The 15,838-nt window shown below is 47.5% G+C and overlaps 1 protein-coding gene across 1 annotated transcript in view; it reads left to right on the forward strand.

Moving 5' to 3' along the window:
* Xdh (xanthine dehydrogenase) overlaps positions 1-15,838 on the forward strand; it is a 64,150-nt gene that overhangs the window by 13,216 nt on the left and 35,096 nt on the right. Inside the window, exons 6-13 of the mRNA XM_047522902.1 lie at positions 560-621; positions 7,526-7,594; positions 7,882-7,968; positions 9,305-9,446; positions 11,938-12,030; positions 12,647-12,798; positions 13,967-14,060; positions 15,397-15,506. Coding sequence (XP_047378858.1) covers positions 560-621; positions 7,526-7,594; positions 7,882-7,968; positions 9,305-9,446; positions 11,938-12,030; positions 12,647-12,798; positions 13,967-14,060; positions 15,397-15,506 — 809 coding nt within the window. The remainder of the gene's footprint in view (positions 1-559; positions 622-7,525; positions 7,595-7,881; positions 7,969-9,304; positions 9,447-11,937; positions 12,031-12,646; positions 12,799-13,966; positions 14,061-15,396; positions 15,507-15,838) is intronic.

Consider the following 15,838-nt stretch of genomic DNA (forward strand, 5'->3'; position numbering starts at 1 on the left):
CAACTGAGGAAGGTAGCCAGGACTCAGCCACAGGCAGAGGCTGGCTTCCCAGTTTGGCTCCTGTGAATGGGCCCAGGAGCCTGTCCCATGCGTCTGTTCCTCTGAAATGGATAGAGAAGTTTCCCTACCTGTTCAGCATTTCAATTATTATTTTTCCAATCCGTAATTTTGAGTCCTGTTCTACATCAGGCACTACACAAGGTGCAACAGACACAGGACGAAACATGTAGAAACTCCTCTCAAGGGATTTACACTCTGAAGGGGAAGTGGTTTTATAATGTAGTTTGATAAGCTCACAGATAAGATCTGACCAGACACCCTGGAGCACCAGCAGGGACCCCCAACTCATTCTGGACTTTCCAGGAAGGCTTCCTGGGGGGAGTCAAGATGGAAGTTTTGAGGTTAGACACATGAAGAGGAACAGGGACCTACCAAGCAAAGGAGACAGAACCTCAAAGACAAAGCTGTAAATGGAGCATCCAACTGAGCTGGAGCAGGGCCACAGCCCTCACCTACCCAAGGCTGGAACCAACACTGAAGGTTTTCTCTTGGCCCACAGGGAACCTCTGTCGCTGCACAGGCTACAGGCCCATCCTCCAGGGTTTCCGGACCTTCGCCCGGGTGAGTGGGGCCCCAGAGCAGCAGAAGTCCTGCTCTTAAAGCAGCAACCCTCAGGGATCACAGTTGGGAGGGATGCCAAGGGCTCTGGTCTATGAGAGGTCAGATATTCAGGGAGCGAAACTTCCTGCTGGGGACAAGCGCTGTGGGGAGTGGATTCTGCTGTTCTCCATAGCACAGGGCTTTCCTCCCAGTGAAGGCCTGGAGTCCTCCTTCCTAGAAGAGGTACCCTGTCCAAGTGCTGGCTTCTTCCAGTGCTTTCGGGCTTGGCAGCTTTTCCTGGAGACTGGCAGGCTCGGCCTCAGCATGGGTGCTTAACATGGCATTTAACAACAGCACAACCTGGCTCCGTGTTGTGCCCCTCCTCCCTCTCTCTCCTGGCTGCTCCTGCAGTTGGCACTCTGCTGGGCTTATGAAGCTGATAATTAGATCTCCAGACAGTTTTTGAACCCCTGCAGTGTTCATCTAACTCCAAGCGAGAAACCACAGCCGGGTGTGTGGGCATTGATTATATAACCAAAGGCATGCACCTGCCATCTGGCACCGTGGGCTGGCTTCTCTTTCCTTGGTTTAGTCCCCTCCACTTTTACCTGATTTCTCAACTAGGTCAAGTTGCTCCTGTCTCCTATCAAACCTTCTTATCTCAATTTGATCCTGGGTTCAGGAGAGCATTACAGACTCCTGTGCTTTTCACTCACCTTTAGAATTGGCACATCTTGAAAAGGAGTGTTGTGTCTGCATTATCCCAGAAAGGGTGGGTGGAGGTAGAGGTGGGTCCTCGCAAGGACAGATAACACCAGGCCCCGGAGAATGCAGTCAATGAGGAAGTTGGAGGTGTACAATTAAATGAAAGTGATCGAAAGCGCATATTCTGAGTCCGCTGACCTGGGTTCAAATCCTCCATCATGATGAATGACCCTGGGAAAGTTTCCTTGTTTCAAAAATGGGAATGATAATAGTACCAACCTGATAGTGCTTGTAAAGAATAAGTAGTTCCTTCAAAGTTGTTAGGACAGTGCCTGATATAGTCAATCAGTGGAGCTAGAAGTTGTGATGCTGACATGTCTTCTCTTTGAACCATCTCCATTAACTGCTCAGGCTCCCTGAGAGCAGTGATTGTCAATCTTGCCTGTCTATTTACACAGGGCCCTGCTCAGACACACAAGCCAATCACAGTGAAGGGCATTTGAGTGTAGCAGACAGTTGCAACTCCTGCCTGAGGTCTGAGTTTTATCACCTTCGAAGTGGTTCTTGATTCTGTTATGTAGCAGCAACCCCCTCAACCCAGCTGTCCCACAGGGCACAGCAGAGCAGGGCCCAGCGCTGGGAGCTGCCAAATGCCCGGCGTGCAGGTGAGAGGGAGCACCTTCTTCGTACTCACTGGAGGCCCCCAGGCCTTTATTCTGAGACGTTTTACCTTTATTTTACACACAGGTCTAACAAATTTGATTTCCTTAGTTTTCATGTACCCAGTACACACCAGAAAGGTGAGCACATTGTTCACAGTAAGAATGACCATGTCCATCTAGCCAGAAGGAAGGAAATGGAAAAAATCATTAAAATAGGCACAAGCAAGACTTCTGGCTTCAAATATAGTATGCAAGGAGCTTTGATATTTTCCTTCCATCCTAACAATAAGTAAGAAGCTGGACAAACTGGAATATCAATAACTCTTCTTAGATTCATCAGAGAAATGAGGTTAATGGATGACCTCTTGCTTCTCAAATCGGAGACAGACAGGTGGAGACAGAGAATCACAATATATTTGGCCATAAACACATGAGCAGAAACCTCTTTATGAGCTAGTACTGCCACAGGGAAACGAGAGCAGTAATTGATGAATTGCTGGAAGCTTAATGTGGACAAGCCTGAGAGACAGAAACTCAAGGGGACCCATTCATGGGGAGTCCTGACACTTTTATGAGTGTGAATTTTTCTTCCTCCTACGGAAGAAGAGAAGTCCCTAGGCCCCTTCAGCCACCTGGACCCACTGTAGGGAGGAACAAACAACCCGAGACACTTGTGAAATTCACAGTTCAGGTGCAAAGACACCAAAAGACTGAGACCTAAAGTTAGGACTAGAAGATTCTTCCCCATACTTACCAGTATATGACTAAAGCCCTGTCACAGCAGATCCTCAGAACAAATGACTTATTTTCAACCACTACCACAACAAATTCCAGGCATACTCAAAGGCAAACACAACTTGAAGAGATGGAACAAACCACAGAACCAGGCTTGATAGGGTGGAGATGCTGATGTTACCAATGGAATTTTTCAAGACTGATTAATATGCTACAGGTTTTTTAATGGAAAAAGTAGGCCGCAGGCAAGAACAGATGAATAATGTGAGCAAAGAGAGAGAGAAATTCTAAGAAAGAATCATTTTAAAATGCTAGAGATAAAAATACTGTAATAAAATGAAGAAAGTCTTCGGTAGGCTCATTAGTAAGTTGGACATGCCTAAGGAGAGAATTTCTGAGCTGATGATATGACAACACAAACTTCCAAACCAAAAGGCGAAGATAAAAAAGAGTGAAAAAAATATTAAATTCAAGAACTATGAACACTACAAAAGTAAAATATACATGTAATGGGAATACCACAAGGAGAAGAGAGAAGGGCACAGAAGCAATATCTGAAGCAATGAATGAAATGAGAATTTCCCAAAGTTAATATCAGACTAAAATACATAGCCAGGAAGTTCAGAGAACACCAAGCAAGATAAATGTCAAAACAAAAAACCCAAAGTCAAATTAAAGCAAAACAACAATAAACCCCAAATTAAAAAAACAACAACAAACAAACAAAAACATGAATCCAGGCATATTACATTCCAACTTCATAAAATGAAAGATAAAAACTCTTCAAAGATAAAAAAAAAACTCTTCAAAGAATCCAGAGGAAAACACTCTCATTTTTACAGGAGCAAAGGTAAGAATTATATCTGATTTCTCAGAAGGCATGCAAGCAAGAAGAGAATGGAATAAAATATTTAAAACATTGAAAATGAAAAAAACTCCCACCAAATTAGAATTCTGTGCCCTGTGAAATTGTTCTTCAGAGGTGAAGGAGAAATAAAGACTTCCTCGGATAAACAAAATTGAAGGACATCTTGTCACTAGACCTGCCTTTCAAGAAGAAATTTTCTTCAGGAGAAGAAATTCTGTAGAGTACCAGCCATGAGATTGATCACCAGCACTAGGTGTGTGAGAGAGAGAGAGAGATAGGGATAGAGATAGGGATAGAGAGAGAGAGAGAGAGAGAGAGAGAGAGAGAGAGAGAGAGATAGAGATAGAGAGAGAGAGAGAGATAGGGATAGAGATAGGGATAGAGATAGAGAGATAGAGATAGGGATAGAGATAGAGAGATAGAGATAGAGATAGAGAGAGATAGAGATAGAGATAGGGATAGAGATAGGGATAGAGAGAGAGAGAGAGAGATAGAGATAGAGATAGAGAGAGAGATAGGGATAGAGATAGGGATAGAGATAGAGATAGAGATAGGGATAGAGATAGAGAGATAGAGATAGAGATAGAGAGAGATAGAGATAGAGATAGGGATAGAGAGAGAGATAGAGATAGAGATAGAGATAGAGATAGAGATAGAGATAGGGATAGAGATAGAAAGAGATAGAGAGATAGAGATAGAGATAGAGATAGAGATAGGGATAGAGAGAGAGAGAGAGAGAGAGAGAGAGAGGGATAGAGATAGAGATAGAGATAGAGATAGGGATAGAGATAGAGATAAAGATAAAGATAGAGAAAGTTTTCAGAGAGAAGAAAAATAACAAAAGTCAGAAACTCAAATCTTCACAAAGAAATGAAGAACACCGGAGAACGAGTAAGTAAAGGTGAAATTAAAACTTTGTCAACTCTTCATTAATCTAACAGATAACAAATTGTTCAAAACAATAATTGCAACATGTATTTGACTAAGTGGATATATATGTATATCTATATATCTATATATCTATATGATGACAGCAATGGGAAAAGAGAAAGAGGGAGAAATTAGGACTATGTTGTTATTATAAGGTGTTTGCACTATTCATGAAGTGGTGTACTGTCCTTTGAGAGTGAACTGGAATTTGTTATAAATGTATTTTACAAACTCAAAAAAGTAAGAGAAATAATGGATATGCTTAGAAAGAAGAGAAAATGGAATAGTATATAATGCGCAATTAAAACCATAAGTCAGAGAATGTGTGAAAGACAAAAATAGGAACAAAGAATATGAGAAACAAACAGAAAACAGTAACAAATATGGCGGATACCACTCTAGCTGTATCAATAATCACTTTAAAGGTTAATGGTCTAAATATAACAATTAAAAGACAGATATTTTCAGAGTATATAAAAAGAAAACACAAATATATGTTGTTTACATGAAACCCACTTTAAATATAAAGAGATATAGGTCAAAAGTAAATGGATGAAGAAAATACACCATGCAAACACTAATGACAGGAAGGTGGGAGTAATTATGTTAATTTTGGACAAAGAAGAATTTAGAATAAGGAAGGGTGTCAGGGAAAAATAGGGGAATTCAATGAGAGAGTGAGAGGGAATTTTCCTCATTGCTAAAGATGTAGAACATTCTTTCATCTCTTTGTTGACCATTCGTAGTGTCTACAGCATATTTATTTATAATTGTCAAAATTTAGAAATGATCAAGATGTCCTTCTGTAGGTGAATGGATAAAGAAGCCATGGTCCATTTAGACAATGAAATATCATTCACTACCAAAAAGAAATTAGTCACCAAGCCATGAAAAGACTCGGAGGAATCTTAAATACACATTACTAACAGGAGACAATCGGAAAAAGTTACATGTTGTAACATGTTGATCTCAAGTATGTGCAAATCTAAAAAAGACAAAATTGTGAGGACAGCGAAAAGATTAGTGGTTGATAGGGTGGGAGGGAGGAGAGATGAACAGGCAGAGCACAGAGGATTTTAGGGTAGCGAAAGGCCCTTCTGTGTGATACTGTAATAGCGGGTATGCTGCATCATACCTTTGTCAAAGCCCACACATTGTCCAGGTAAACTGTGGACCTTGGTGATAATGTCCTGTCCAAGTAGCTTCATCACTGGAACAAATGCACCACTCTGGTTCAGATGCTGATAGCAGAGGAGGTTGTATGTGTGTATCCAGGGCAGGGAAGAGGGAGACAGGTATTTGGGAATTCTTTGTACTTTCTGCTCAGTTTTGTTGTGCACCTAAAATCGATCTAAAAAAAAAAACAAAACTATATATATTTTTTAAAGCACATCCTAGCAGTCTTTGTTCATAAAGTGGAAATCTCAGAGGGCAGAGGCAGGAGAAACCAGCCTTATCCAACTTTGGTGAACCTTAAGGACTGTGACACATTATTGAACATCACAATAATTTGCACCATGAACATACCAATAAATCAAGGAAAAAGATCTAAGTGCAATTGTGCTGGCACTTTAAAGACCTGGGAAACGTACTTGTGTGGAACGTCTCCTTTCTCAGGCCGATGCTTCACCGCATGCAAGTTCCTCTCACTTTCACGGGCCTGAGAATCCCCCTGCATCTCTCCTTCACCAAGAAGACGAAAAGAGCATGAAGAATCCTGTCTTCCTTCCTCCTTTCCTCTCTAAATACAGAGGGGAAGGGCAAAGTGGCAGTGGAGAGGTCCAGAATGGACAGAGCACGTCCAGTACCCAAGGGCAAAGCCATGAATGCGAAAGGCGCTGCATATCATGCCATGCGTGCAGGGGGTCGGGCCAGGGGAGGTTCCTCCCTGCTGCCATGGCCTGCCCACACCTACAAGTCCTCATGGTCCTCTGAGGGCCGTCTTAGGAAAGACAGTGAATCACGATACACCCTTCAAGAGATGCCAGCCTGGCATGGTCTCCTGTGACTCACATGCAGAAGGGCTGTTCCTGGTCTGCTCCTTCAGGAATTGACTATACCGGAAAAGTGCCTGGGAATTTCCCCACTGTAGCGTCTCCACACAACTCCACAACTCTGGACTGTCTCCAACTCCTGCCTTCTTGGGGCAGATCAGCCCGATGAACACAGCCCTTCCCCGCCCTGTGAGACCTCAGTTGTGGGAGGCAGGGATTTTGTCCTCTACTAGTGTTCTGCCATTGGCACCTTGGGAGGCCCTGAGCAAGTCCTCCCATGGGTGATGGGGGTCCCACCGGAGCCCTTCCTTCAGAACAGGCCCACAGTGAGGAGTGAAGGGTGCTTAGCTTTCTGGGAAGATGTGGCTAGTAGTACAGGGGAGGCCACTGGGCACACTAGATGGACGCATCTCTGGGATCAGCACTGGTCTTGGACGCCCTTGGCAGGGTTCCACAGAATGCCCAGCCTGCCAGACACCCAGCCAAGCCCCATAGAAGTAGAACCTCTTAGGTCCTGAGAGAACCTATGAGAAAAATACACTTTGATAAAATAGGATCTAGTTTTTTGGTACTGGGGATTGAACTCAGGGGCACTTGACCACTGAGTCACATCCCCAATCCTATTTTGTATTTTAGTTAGAGACAGGGCCTCACTGAGTGGCTTAGCACCTCACCTTTGCTGAGGCTGGCTTTGAACTTGCGGTCCTTCTGCCTCAGGCTCCAGAACCACAGGCGTGAGCCATGGCACCCAGCTGGATCTAATTTTGATGGAGACAATTTCTTGAAAATAAATTTCCCTGTTGCTCCTAAGTGTTTATCCATGAGTTACGTAATACCCATTAGCAAAGCAAAAGTAATATAGCGGAGGCCTTGACTCTGCATGCAGGCCCGTGGGATGGGTGGGGGTTTCTCTCTTCCTGTTGCTGCTGACATAGGTATCAGAGCTGGAGTTCACTAGATATTAATCACTGAGGTTCCTCAGATTCTGTGAGAGCTCTACAAATGTCCATGTGCGACTGTTACCTGTCTAGGATGGAGGATGCTGTGGAGGAAATGGAGACAACCCAAACTGCTGCATGAACCAGAAGAAAGACCACACAGTAAGCACGTCCTTCTCTGCCTGGGAGCCTGGGGGCTCCCACACCCCTGGCAGTGTGGCTGGAAGAGGGATCTATGGCCAGACTGGGTGACGGCCAGGTGACGAGAGTGGTGAAGGTGCACGTTTGCCCTGGGGTCCTCTGGCAAGACCTCCTTGTTCCTGCTTCCCAGGAGCTGCCTGCCCATCCCCCAGTCTGCCATGGCTGGGAACCAGCTCACCAGGAGCAAGGGCTGGATTCGTCCTGAAAGGAAGAGCTGCTGTCCCACCTGGGTGCTCTTCTCCCTGCAGGTCACTCTCTTGCCATCTTTATTCAAACCAGAAGATTTCATGCCCCTGGACCCCACCCAGGAGCCCATCTTCCCTCCGGAGTTGCTGGTAGGCGATGCCCCTGGGAGCCGTGTCGCCGAGTCTCTGTGCCGTGAGACACCGAGACCTGCTTTATTTTTATCTCCACTAAGAACCTTGCACCTTCCTTGTCAGTTAGGTTTCAGGTCAAATGTCCCTTCCTTTCCCTTTTCTTCCTTCGGTACTGGGGATTGAGCCCAGGGGTGCTCTCTGCTGAGCTCTATCACCAGACCGTTTTATTTTGAGACAGGGTCTTGCTAAGTTGCTGTGGCTGACCTCAAACTTGCTACCCTCCTGCCTCGGCCTCCAGAGGAGCTGGATTACAGCCATGAGCCACCACAGCCATCTCCCTTCCTTTTCCTGACACCCTGTGAGGCCACACTCCCACAGCTTCTCACACAAATCACCCTTACAGTTGCTGGTTTGATATCTATCTTCCTTGCTAGATTATAAGCCCCATGAGGGCAGGCAGCAGGTCTCTCCAGCACACTGTGTGTGCACCTGTCGCAGGTGTTCTCTAAGGACTTGTTGACCTCCTGACTTGATCTAACGTGCAAGCCTGCTCAGCCACCTATTCTCTCTATATGCAGACTATTTATTTTAAAACAAATCGAGTTATATTCACAGGGCATGATCCACAGCTTGCAGTTCTGTCTTAAGGACACCACTCTCATGCCCATTTTCTCACATTCACACTGACATTTATGGCAGGGAAAGAATCAGGCCACTCAGTCTTTCAGATAAGCATTTCTTGGGACTGGGGAGCCTCTGCAGCCTGCCTCCTGGGGTCGGCGGGCTGGAGGGAACAGCTCTGCAGCAGAACCACAGCACTTGTTCTAGATTGTGAAACCTGGAAAACACGAACAGATTTGGGGGCTTCCTTTCCCAGCCCAGTGTCACTGGCTGTGCACCGGATCCAGCCCTCCTTTGCTTTCCTTTCTCACCCTCCTCCTTCCCCACCTGTTCCTTCTCACGCTTTGCCCACTGCGCCCCCTGGAGACAGCATGGGGCACTGCAAGGAACCTGGGCTTTCTGTCAGGTCATTTAGGGTCCTCGCGTGGCATGTGATCTCCAGCAGGTCCCACAACCTCCTTGATCTTCAGCTTGCTCCTCTGCCTGTAAAGTAAGGCTCACACTGCCTCTCTCACTGAGGTCAAGACTGGGACGATGTGTTCACTAAGTGCCAGTGGAGTTCCTGCCTCAGTGCATGCTAGTCCACTTCTCCCCAGTGTCATAGATCTTTCTGGTGAACTCGGTATTAAGCAAGTCAACAGAGGCGTTGACCCTATTATGGACTTAAAGCAATTTCTTGGGGGGGGATGGAAGGAGGAGGGAGGCAGTGCAGTAAGCACGCTACAATTCCCAGAGGCTGAAGGATACTCCCCAGAAGCAGCTGCGCTTTGAAGGGGAACGTGTGACCTGGATTCAGGCCTCCACCCTGCGGGAGCTGCTGGACCTCAAAGCTCAGCACCCCGATGCCAAGCTCGTGGTGGGAAACACGGAGATCGGTAAGGGCCAGGGCCTGGGCACTGCCAGGGCTTTGGGGGTGTTTCTGGGTCCTTCCTGCTTATCCTCATGGTTCCCTGACCTCCCCCTACCCTGTACCCCACCTCTGTCCCACTGACTGCCCTGGGAAACCCCTGAAGAGCCCTGGACACTTACTTGATTTCCCCTACCGAAACCCTGGCTCCCAGGTCATACAGACCTGGTTTGACCCCTGGCTGGCTGTGGGTTCTCCGAAGAATTCCTTGTCCTCCCTTATCATCATTTCCCCTTTCTTCTCTGGGAAGAACTTCTCAGGGTGCTGCTTTGAGTATCAGATGAAACCCTTGCATACTCATTGACTCCTCTCCCTGAACATCTACAGAGTGCCGGCTACAAGCCAGGGTCTCTAGGAAGGACTTGGGACACAAGGATCAATTGGACACGGTTCCTTCCCTCAAGGCTCTTCTAGTTGAAGAGGGAGAGCTGAATGGAGGCAGAGAGTCTAGGCCAGAGTTTGATAGATTATGAGGGAGGGGGTGTCTAGAAATGCCACACTTTGCCTCCCACTACCCCTTTTCTGGGAGATGATGTGATAAGGAGGTAAAGGAGAAGGACATGAGTCAGGGTGTCTGACTCATGGCAAGGAACATGTCCAGTGTCCAGGGATCTCCTGAGGTCCTTCTAGCCACCTTAGATCATGCTACCTCTGGACCCCAGGGCTATGACTATATGAGCAAAGGACCTTAGGGTCACCACTATATGGGCAACGGGAGGAAAGTGAAAAGAGGGAGTGTCACTGTGTTTGTGTTGCCTGGGACTGTGTCCCCATCTAGGCTGTGGGACCCACAATAGTTGGAAAAGTCCAGGGGGGCTCAGGATGTGCAGTCTAACCTCCATGCTCTTCCAGACAGAGCAAGATGGCAGCGGGCCCCAGGCCCATGGCTCGCCATCTTCTCTAAGCCTGGTTTGGCTGGTGTCCACTTTGCTAGTTCTGGTACCTGGTGAGGCTCCCAGGTGAAGATCATGGCACAGTCAAGGTTTATCTTGGAGGACCTGGGGGTGGCGGTGAGGTGGCATGTCATGCTTTTAAGTAGTCAAGTGCAGAGGGTGGGGGGTCTCTTGACTCTGGTTCCTGAAGGAGTCTCCGGAATGTAGGTTCTACTTGAATCCTCAGCCACAGGAGGGACTGACTTGGTTCAGTGCTAATGGAGCAGAGTTGACCCTGCCCCCTTAAGCACAGATACAGTACAGAGTTCTCAGCTACAGTTCTGTGACATGCTGGGACAGCAGGGTGGCCAGTGAGATGTGCCTGTGATACAGTTGTGTGGCTCTGGCTTAGCAGGACTCATGGCAGTTGGTGCTCTGTTTACCACCCTGCCTTCGCAAATAGTGGTGGCCCTGGGTCCTTTGCCCATATAGTTGTGGCCCTAGGGTCCAAGGGTGGCATGATTTAAGGTGGTTAGAAGAATCCCAGGATATCCTGACCCTGGACATGTTCCTTGCCATGAGTCAGACAAACCCTGGGTTCCAAGAGAAAGGAATTCAAAGATATTATCAACTAAACAATTAGAAATAAATTTTAAGGCCACTTCCATCTCCTCCACTCTGTCTTCATACACTCCATGTATCCACCCGCAGTCAGTGCAGGATGTCGGGGGAGTGGGCAGAGAGACAGCCACATGCAGATGGGACCCGGGTCTCAACCTGCATTCTGGGTTCTGGGAGCGGAGGACACCTACACAAGCCAGACTCCTTGCAGAAATGCACAGGTGTGGAACTAGGCCACCCTTAAGTACTGGGTAGGGGGCTCAGGCATGTATTTTCAACTTTTTCCATCTGGACACCCATTGGTGGGATCGGGAGAGGTGCTTGGCCAACTGGGTCTCGGGAACCGAAGTGTGTGAGTTTCCCAGAGGCTCCTAGCTTGCTTAACTGAGAGGACAGATTGTGTGGCCCTGCAAAACCATGCACCTTGAAGAACTCAGATTCTAAGGACTAGAAGGAAGACTTCTCTTGTTTTCCTCTTTTGCTTTAATTTCAGACTTTTATGTTTTTCTTGTTATTGTACTCTAATACTGACAATAACCCAAGAAATGAAATGTGCCTCTTAGCTGTGCAATCTGGGTAAAAGCCTTGCTCTCTCTGTGCCTCGTTTCTTTAATGAGCAGGAAACTACAGTACTTATAGGGCTGCTGGGTGGAATAAGTTAGTTAAAACAGGTCAAGAACTTGGAAGAATTGCAAACATATCTAAATACCCATGTTTTCTAATGGCATTATTACACACACATGCACAAACACACGTGCATACACACATTACAGTAAATTTGAGTTTGTTTCATTGGAATATGGATGGGTTATTTTGTAAGGGAGGGAAAGACATGGTCCTAGGGCTGACCTAACCCCGTGCTTGCTCACCCAACCCTGCACGTGGCCACTGGGAATATATCATCATGCTGTGCCTGGTGGAAGGGGCTGCTGAGGTCTGTAACGGGCTTCTCGCCTCTCTCTCCAGGCATTGAGATGAAGTTTAAGAACATGCTATTTCCTATTATTGTCTGCCCCGCCTGGATCCCTGAGCTGAATACTGTGACCCATGGACCGGAGGGTAAGGGTTTCGTCCTGAGCCCACGGAGGCACAGTAATGCTGGGAATGGATCACAGGGGAGGTGGGTGCCAGGGCAGCCTACCCTCTGCCTGTGGCTGCCACCTGCTTTCCCTGGAGCCTACCTTGCACAGGGGAGAGGGGTCGCTGGAGAAGAGGGCACCCCTCGTGGCCTTTCCTCCCCCAAGTATCCATGGTGGCGTGCCAGCCAGCAAGAAGTTGTGAGGATTTCACTAATTTTCCTCGGTCCTGACCACATGTTAGAATCATTCATGGGGGGAGGGTGGGAATGGAGAAGTAGGGGGTGGATAATGCTTGGGTGCTTTTTGAAAAAACACGTTAGGACTTCACCACTGCAGATCCTGATGTTATTAAGTCAAGAACTGCTGGCTTAGAGGAAAGAAAATAGGTTATAGAGTCCAGAGGCCTGGGCTTGAGTTCTGGGTCTTTTATCAGCAGTGTGGCATTTGGTAAGCAACTTAACCTCTCTGGGCCCTACTCTCCCCATCTACATAAAGATGTAAGTCATGGTCCAGCTTTGCATGGGTTTCTGAGGAGCTGTCTGTGAAGTGTCCTCACTTTAGAGGATGTGGTTGTGATTCTGAGTGTGTGTGCCTAGGCATCTCCTTTGGAGCTGCATGCCCCCTGAGCTCTGTGGAAAAGATCCTGGTAGATGCAGTTGCCAAGCTTCCTGCCCAGAAAACAGAGGTGTTCAAAGGAGTCCTGGAGCAGCTGCGCTGGTTTGCAGGGAAGCAGGTCAAGTCTGTGGCGGTGAGTCCCCCTTGGAGGCAAGCAAGGCCACGGGTGTGTGTCTCTCTGCCGAAGGCAGATTGGTCCCTGTTACAGATTCCCACCTGCTCCAACCCAGTGGGGCCAACTTTAGCATTGCCTGGGGTGCAGACCCTTGTCTCCACACTCAGATTCTGACTCAGTGAGTCTGGGATGCAGCCCAAGCCTCCCGGAGGCTTCTGATGAAGGTGGTCTGTGGGCCGCATGGAGACAGTCTTCACGCTTGAGGTTGCAGAGGTACAGCTTCGGCCCTCCCTCTTCCTGAACTTGGCTGGGACGATCAGTAGGTGAATGAGAACTGTATTAGAGAGAAGGCAAACCTGAGCAGGGGAGTCCCTTTCAGAATGTGGGGAGAACCAGAGACGGGGTTCCCCTGAGAGGAGGGTGGGGTCCAGCCGTTGACTGTTCAGGCTTCAGTCTGACTCAGAACTTCCCAGTTTGCAAACAGTGGTGTTCATACACCCTGTGTGACTTGGGGCACACAACAGTTAAGGTATTGGGAAGCAGACATCCTTTCCATTCCATTAAAAAAATGTTTTTTTTTTTAATTAGAACAACCCACTTCTATTCCCCAAACCTGCCCAAGCACCCGCACTTCTGATTCTTGAACTCAGAAAGCTCTTCCGAGTGCCCCTGTTCTGCTCAATCTGCTTCTAGGAAGGACTGTGTTGCCATCGGACACTGCCTTTCCTCCTCTTTTCCAGTAATGAGAACACTCTATCTGATTTTTTTCTTCCTTTTTTTTTCTTTTGCCAAGTTGCCAGGAAGTTCAGATCCAAATATAGCAAACTGTTCACCCTTAAAGTGTTCCTCCTCTTTTTTCTTGATCTTTATCTTTCATTTCATTTTCCTAGCTCCTGTGGTCTCTGTGATAAACCACCTCAATCCTTTCAGGAAAAGGTTGGGTGAGGTCAAACAATTTAAAAGGGCTCGTCTCAGTTTATTGACTTTTAAATTTCCAAACTGGGACTCAGTCTCAAGTGTTCTGATTTCAAGGCAAGCATGTTTTCCTGAAGGCCCATGTTAGTGGGCTGCTCTTGTCCACCTGGGAGGCAGGTCCTCAGTGCTCCCTGCAGACGGTGTCCCCTGCCTGCCCTGTGCTCAGGAGACAGCTGGGTGGGTTCTCACTCACTCTCTCTGCTTGTCCTAGTCCATTGGAGGCAACATTATCACCGCCAGTCCCATCTCCGACCTCAATCCCGTGTTGATGGCTAGTGGCGCCAAGTTGACCCTTGTGTCCCGAGGTGAGCTGCCTGGAGCAGAGGTCCCAAGAGAGGGACATGGGGGAGGAAACTCGCACCAGCTAGGACACTTTATGGAGAAACAGAGCCCAAGGTTCAGTGCCTCAGCTGTCCTAAGGTTTGGATTCGTGGAAGCTGCACGGGATGCATCTGGGTTGGGGGCTGGGAGAGCTGTGCCTTTTCTTTCTGAAGAACTCATGGCTGGGTCAGCCACCTGCATGCCTTCTCTGGGGTGTGTTGGGGTCAGAATGCACTGGCTTACCACAGCTGGCCGTTAGATTATGAGTAATCTGCAAATCATCTGTTCAACGTGGCCATTATTAAAGATTAAATTACACAAGCATAGAATGAAATAAATTATTTTCAAATCAAAGGTACTCAAAACCCATGAATTCCTAACTATTTGACTTCATTTGACTATTATCCATGCCCTTGAGATTGTTTATATCTGTTGTATCTGTTCCACTGTGGTGCTCTCCTGAGCATCTCTTCCTTGTTGGAGGGTCCCTGAGACCACTCTGGGCCTGGTGGTTTGCTAGGAGGATCCAGCATGGAATCTTCCTCAGGTCTATAACAGCAGAAGGATGCAAAGCCCAGTCAGCAAAGGGGAAAGGTTCACGGGTAAAAGTCCAGGGACCCCAGGCACTAGCTTCTGGATACCCCCCCAGGGTCACCTAGGACATGCTTAATCCCCCCAGCAATGAGTTGTGACAACAAACGTGAAGTACCATCACCAAGGAAGCTTGCTGTAGGTTCAGCGTCCAGGGTTTTATTGGGGACTGATGACTTGTCACATAGGCATGTACCAGAGGTCTGGACTCCCAGAAAGAAAGTAGGTATTCAGCAGAGTGTATCATTTACTCCAATGGTGCAGACATAGTGAGCTATTTCTATAACAGAATGGTGCAAACCTCCCAAAATCCATGTTCCCAGATGGCCAGCCAAGGGTCATTTGTAGAAGCTCACCTCATGGGGGACAGCAGCCTGGGCTGCTGTGTTAACTATTTGCTGCCCTTGTCTCACCCTCACATTCAGTGATATAACCCGGTCATGTGGCTATGGAGCAAGTATTTACACCACAGACTGGCAAACACTGTGAATTAGAGATTCCTGAACACCCACCGTCTGCAAAGAATCCATTGTTAGACATTTACCAGCACACCACTGCTTAAGGTTTTCAGATGGAGGACTTGTCTTCAATTGTGCCAGCTGCTTCTTCTGACTGGGTGTCAGGGAGCAGGGAGAAGAATGGATCTCACCATGGGGGGGCTCTCCTCTGCTCCCTATGCAACCCCCAACCTCTTTCTCACGTTCAGTCTCTTCTTTCTGTCTCCATCAGGCACTAGGAGAACTGTTCGGATGGACCACACCTTCTTCCCTGGCTACAGAAAGACCCTGCTAAGTCCAGAGGAGATACTGCTTTCCATTGAGATCCCCTACAGCAGAGAGGTAAGAGGCAGGGGCCCAGGCTCTGCTCAAGTCACCCATGCCTCTGGGTTCCAGACCTGGAGACCAGAGCCTGCCTTGGGACCAACTTTAGCATCCCTGACTTTCACACTGATGTCTTTCTCTCTGAACTTTGCCTCTGATGAACCAATCCTATTCCTCTCTGAACAACAGGAAGTTGCAGGTCAGGGGTACACAGGGCAGGGACATAATGTCACTCAGTTGTATATATGATCCCGAGTAAGCCATCTCACTTTTCTGAGCCCCAATATTCTCACCAGTAAAGTAGGCACAATATTACGTACTGTGTATGGTCTTGGGGGGGCTGAAATAAT

The sequence above is a fragment of the Sciurus carolinensis genome, chromosome 13 (assembly GCF_902686445.1).
Source record: "Sciurus carolinensis chromosome 13, mSciCar1.2, whole genome shotgun sequence".
Lineage (NCBI taxonomy): Eukaryota > Metazoa > Chordata > Mammalia > Rodentia > Sciuridae > Sciurus > Sciurus carolinensis.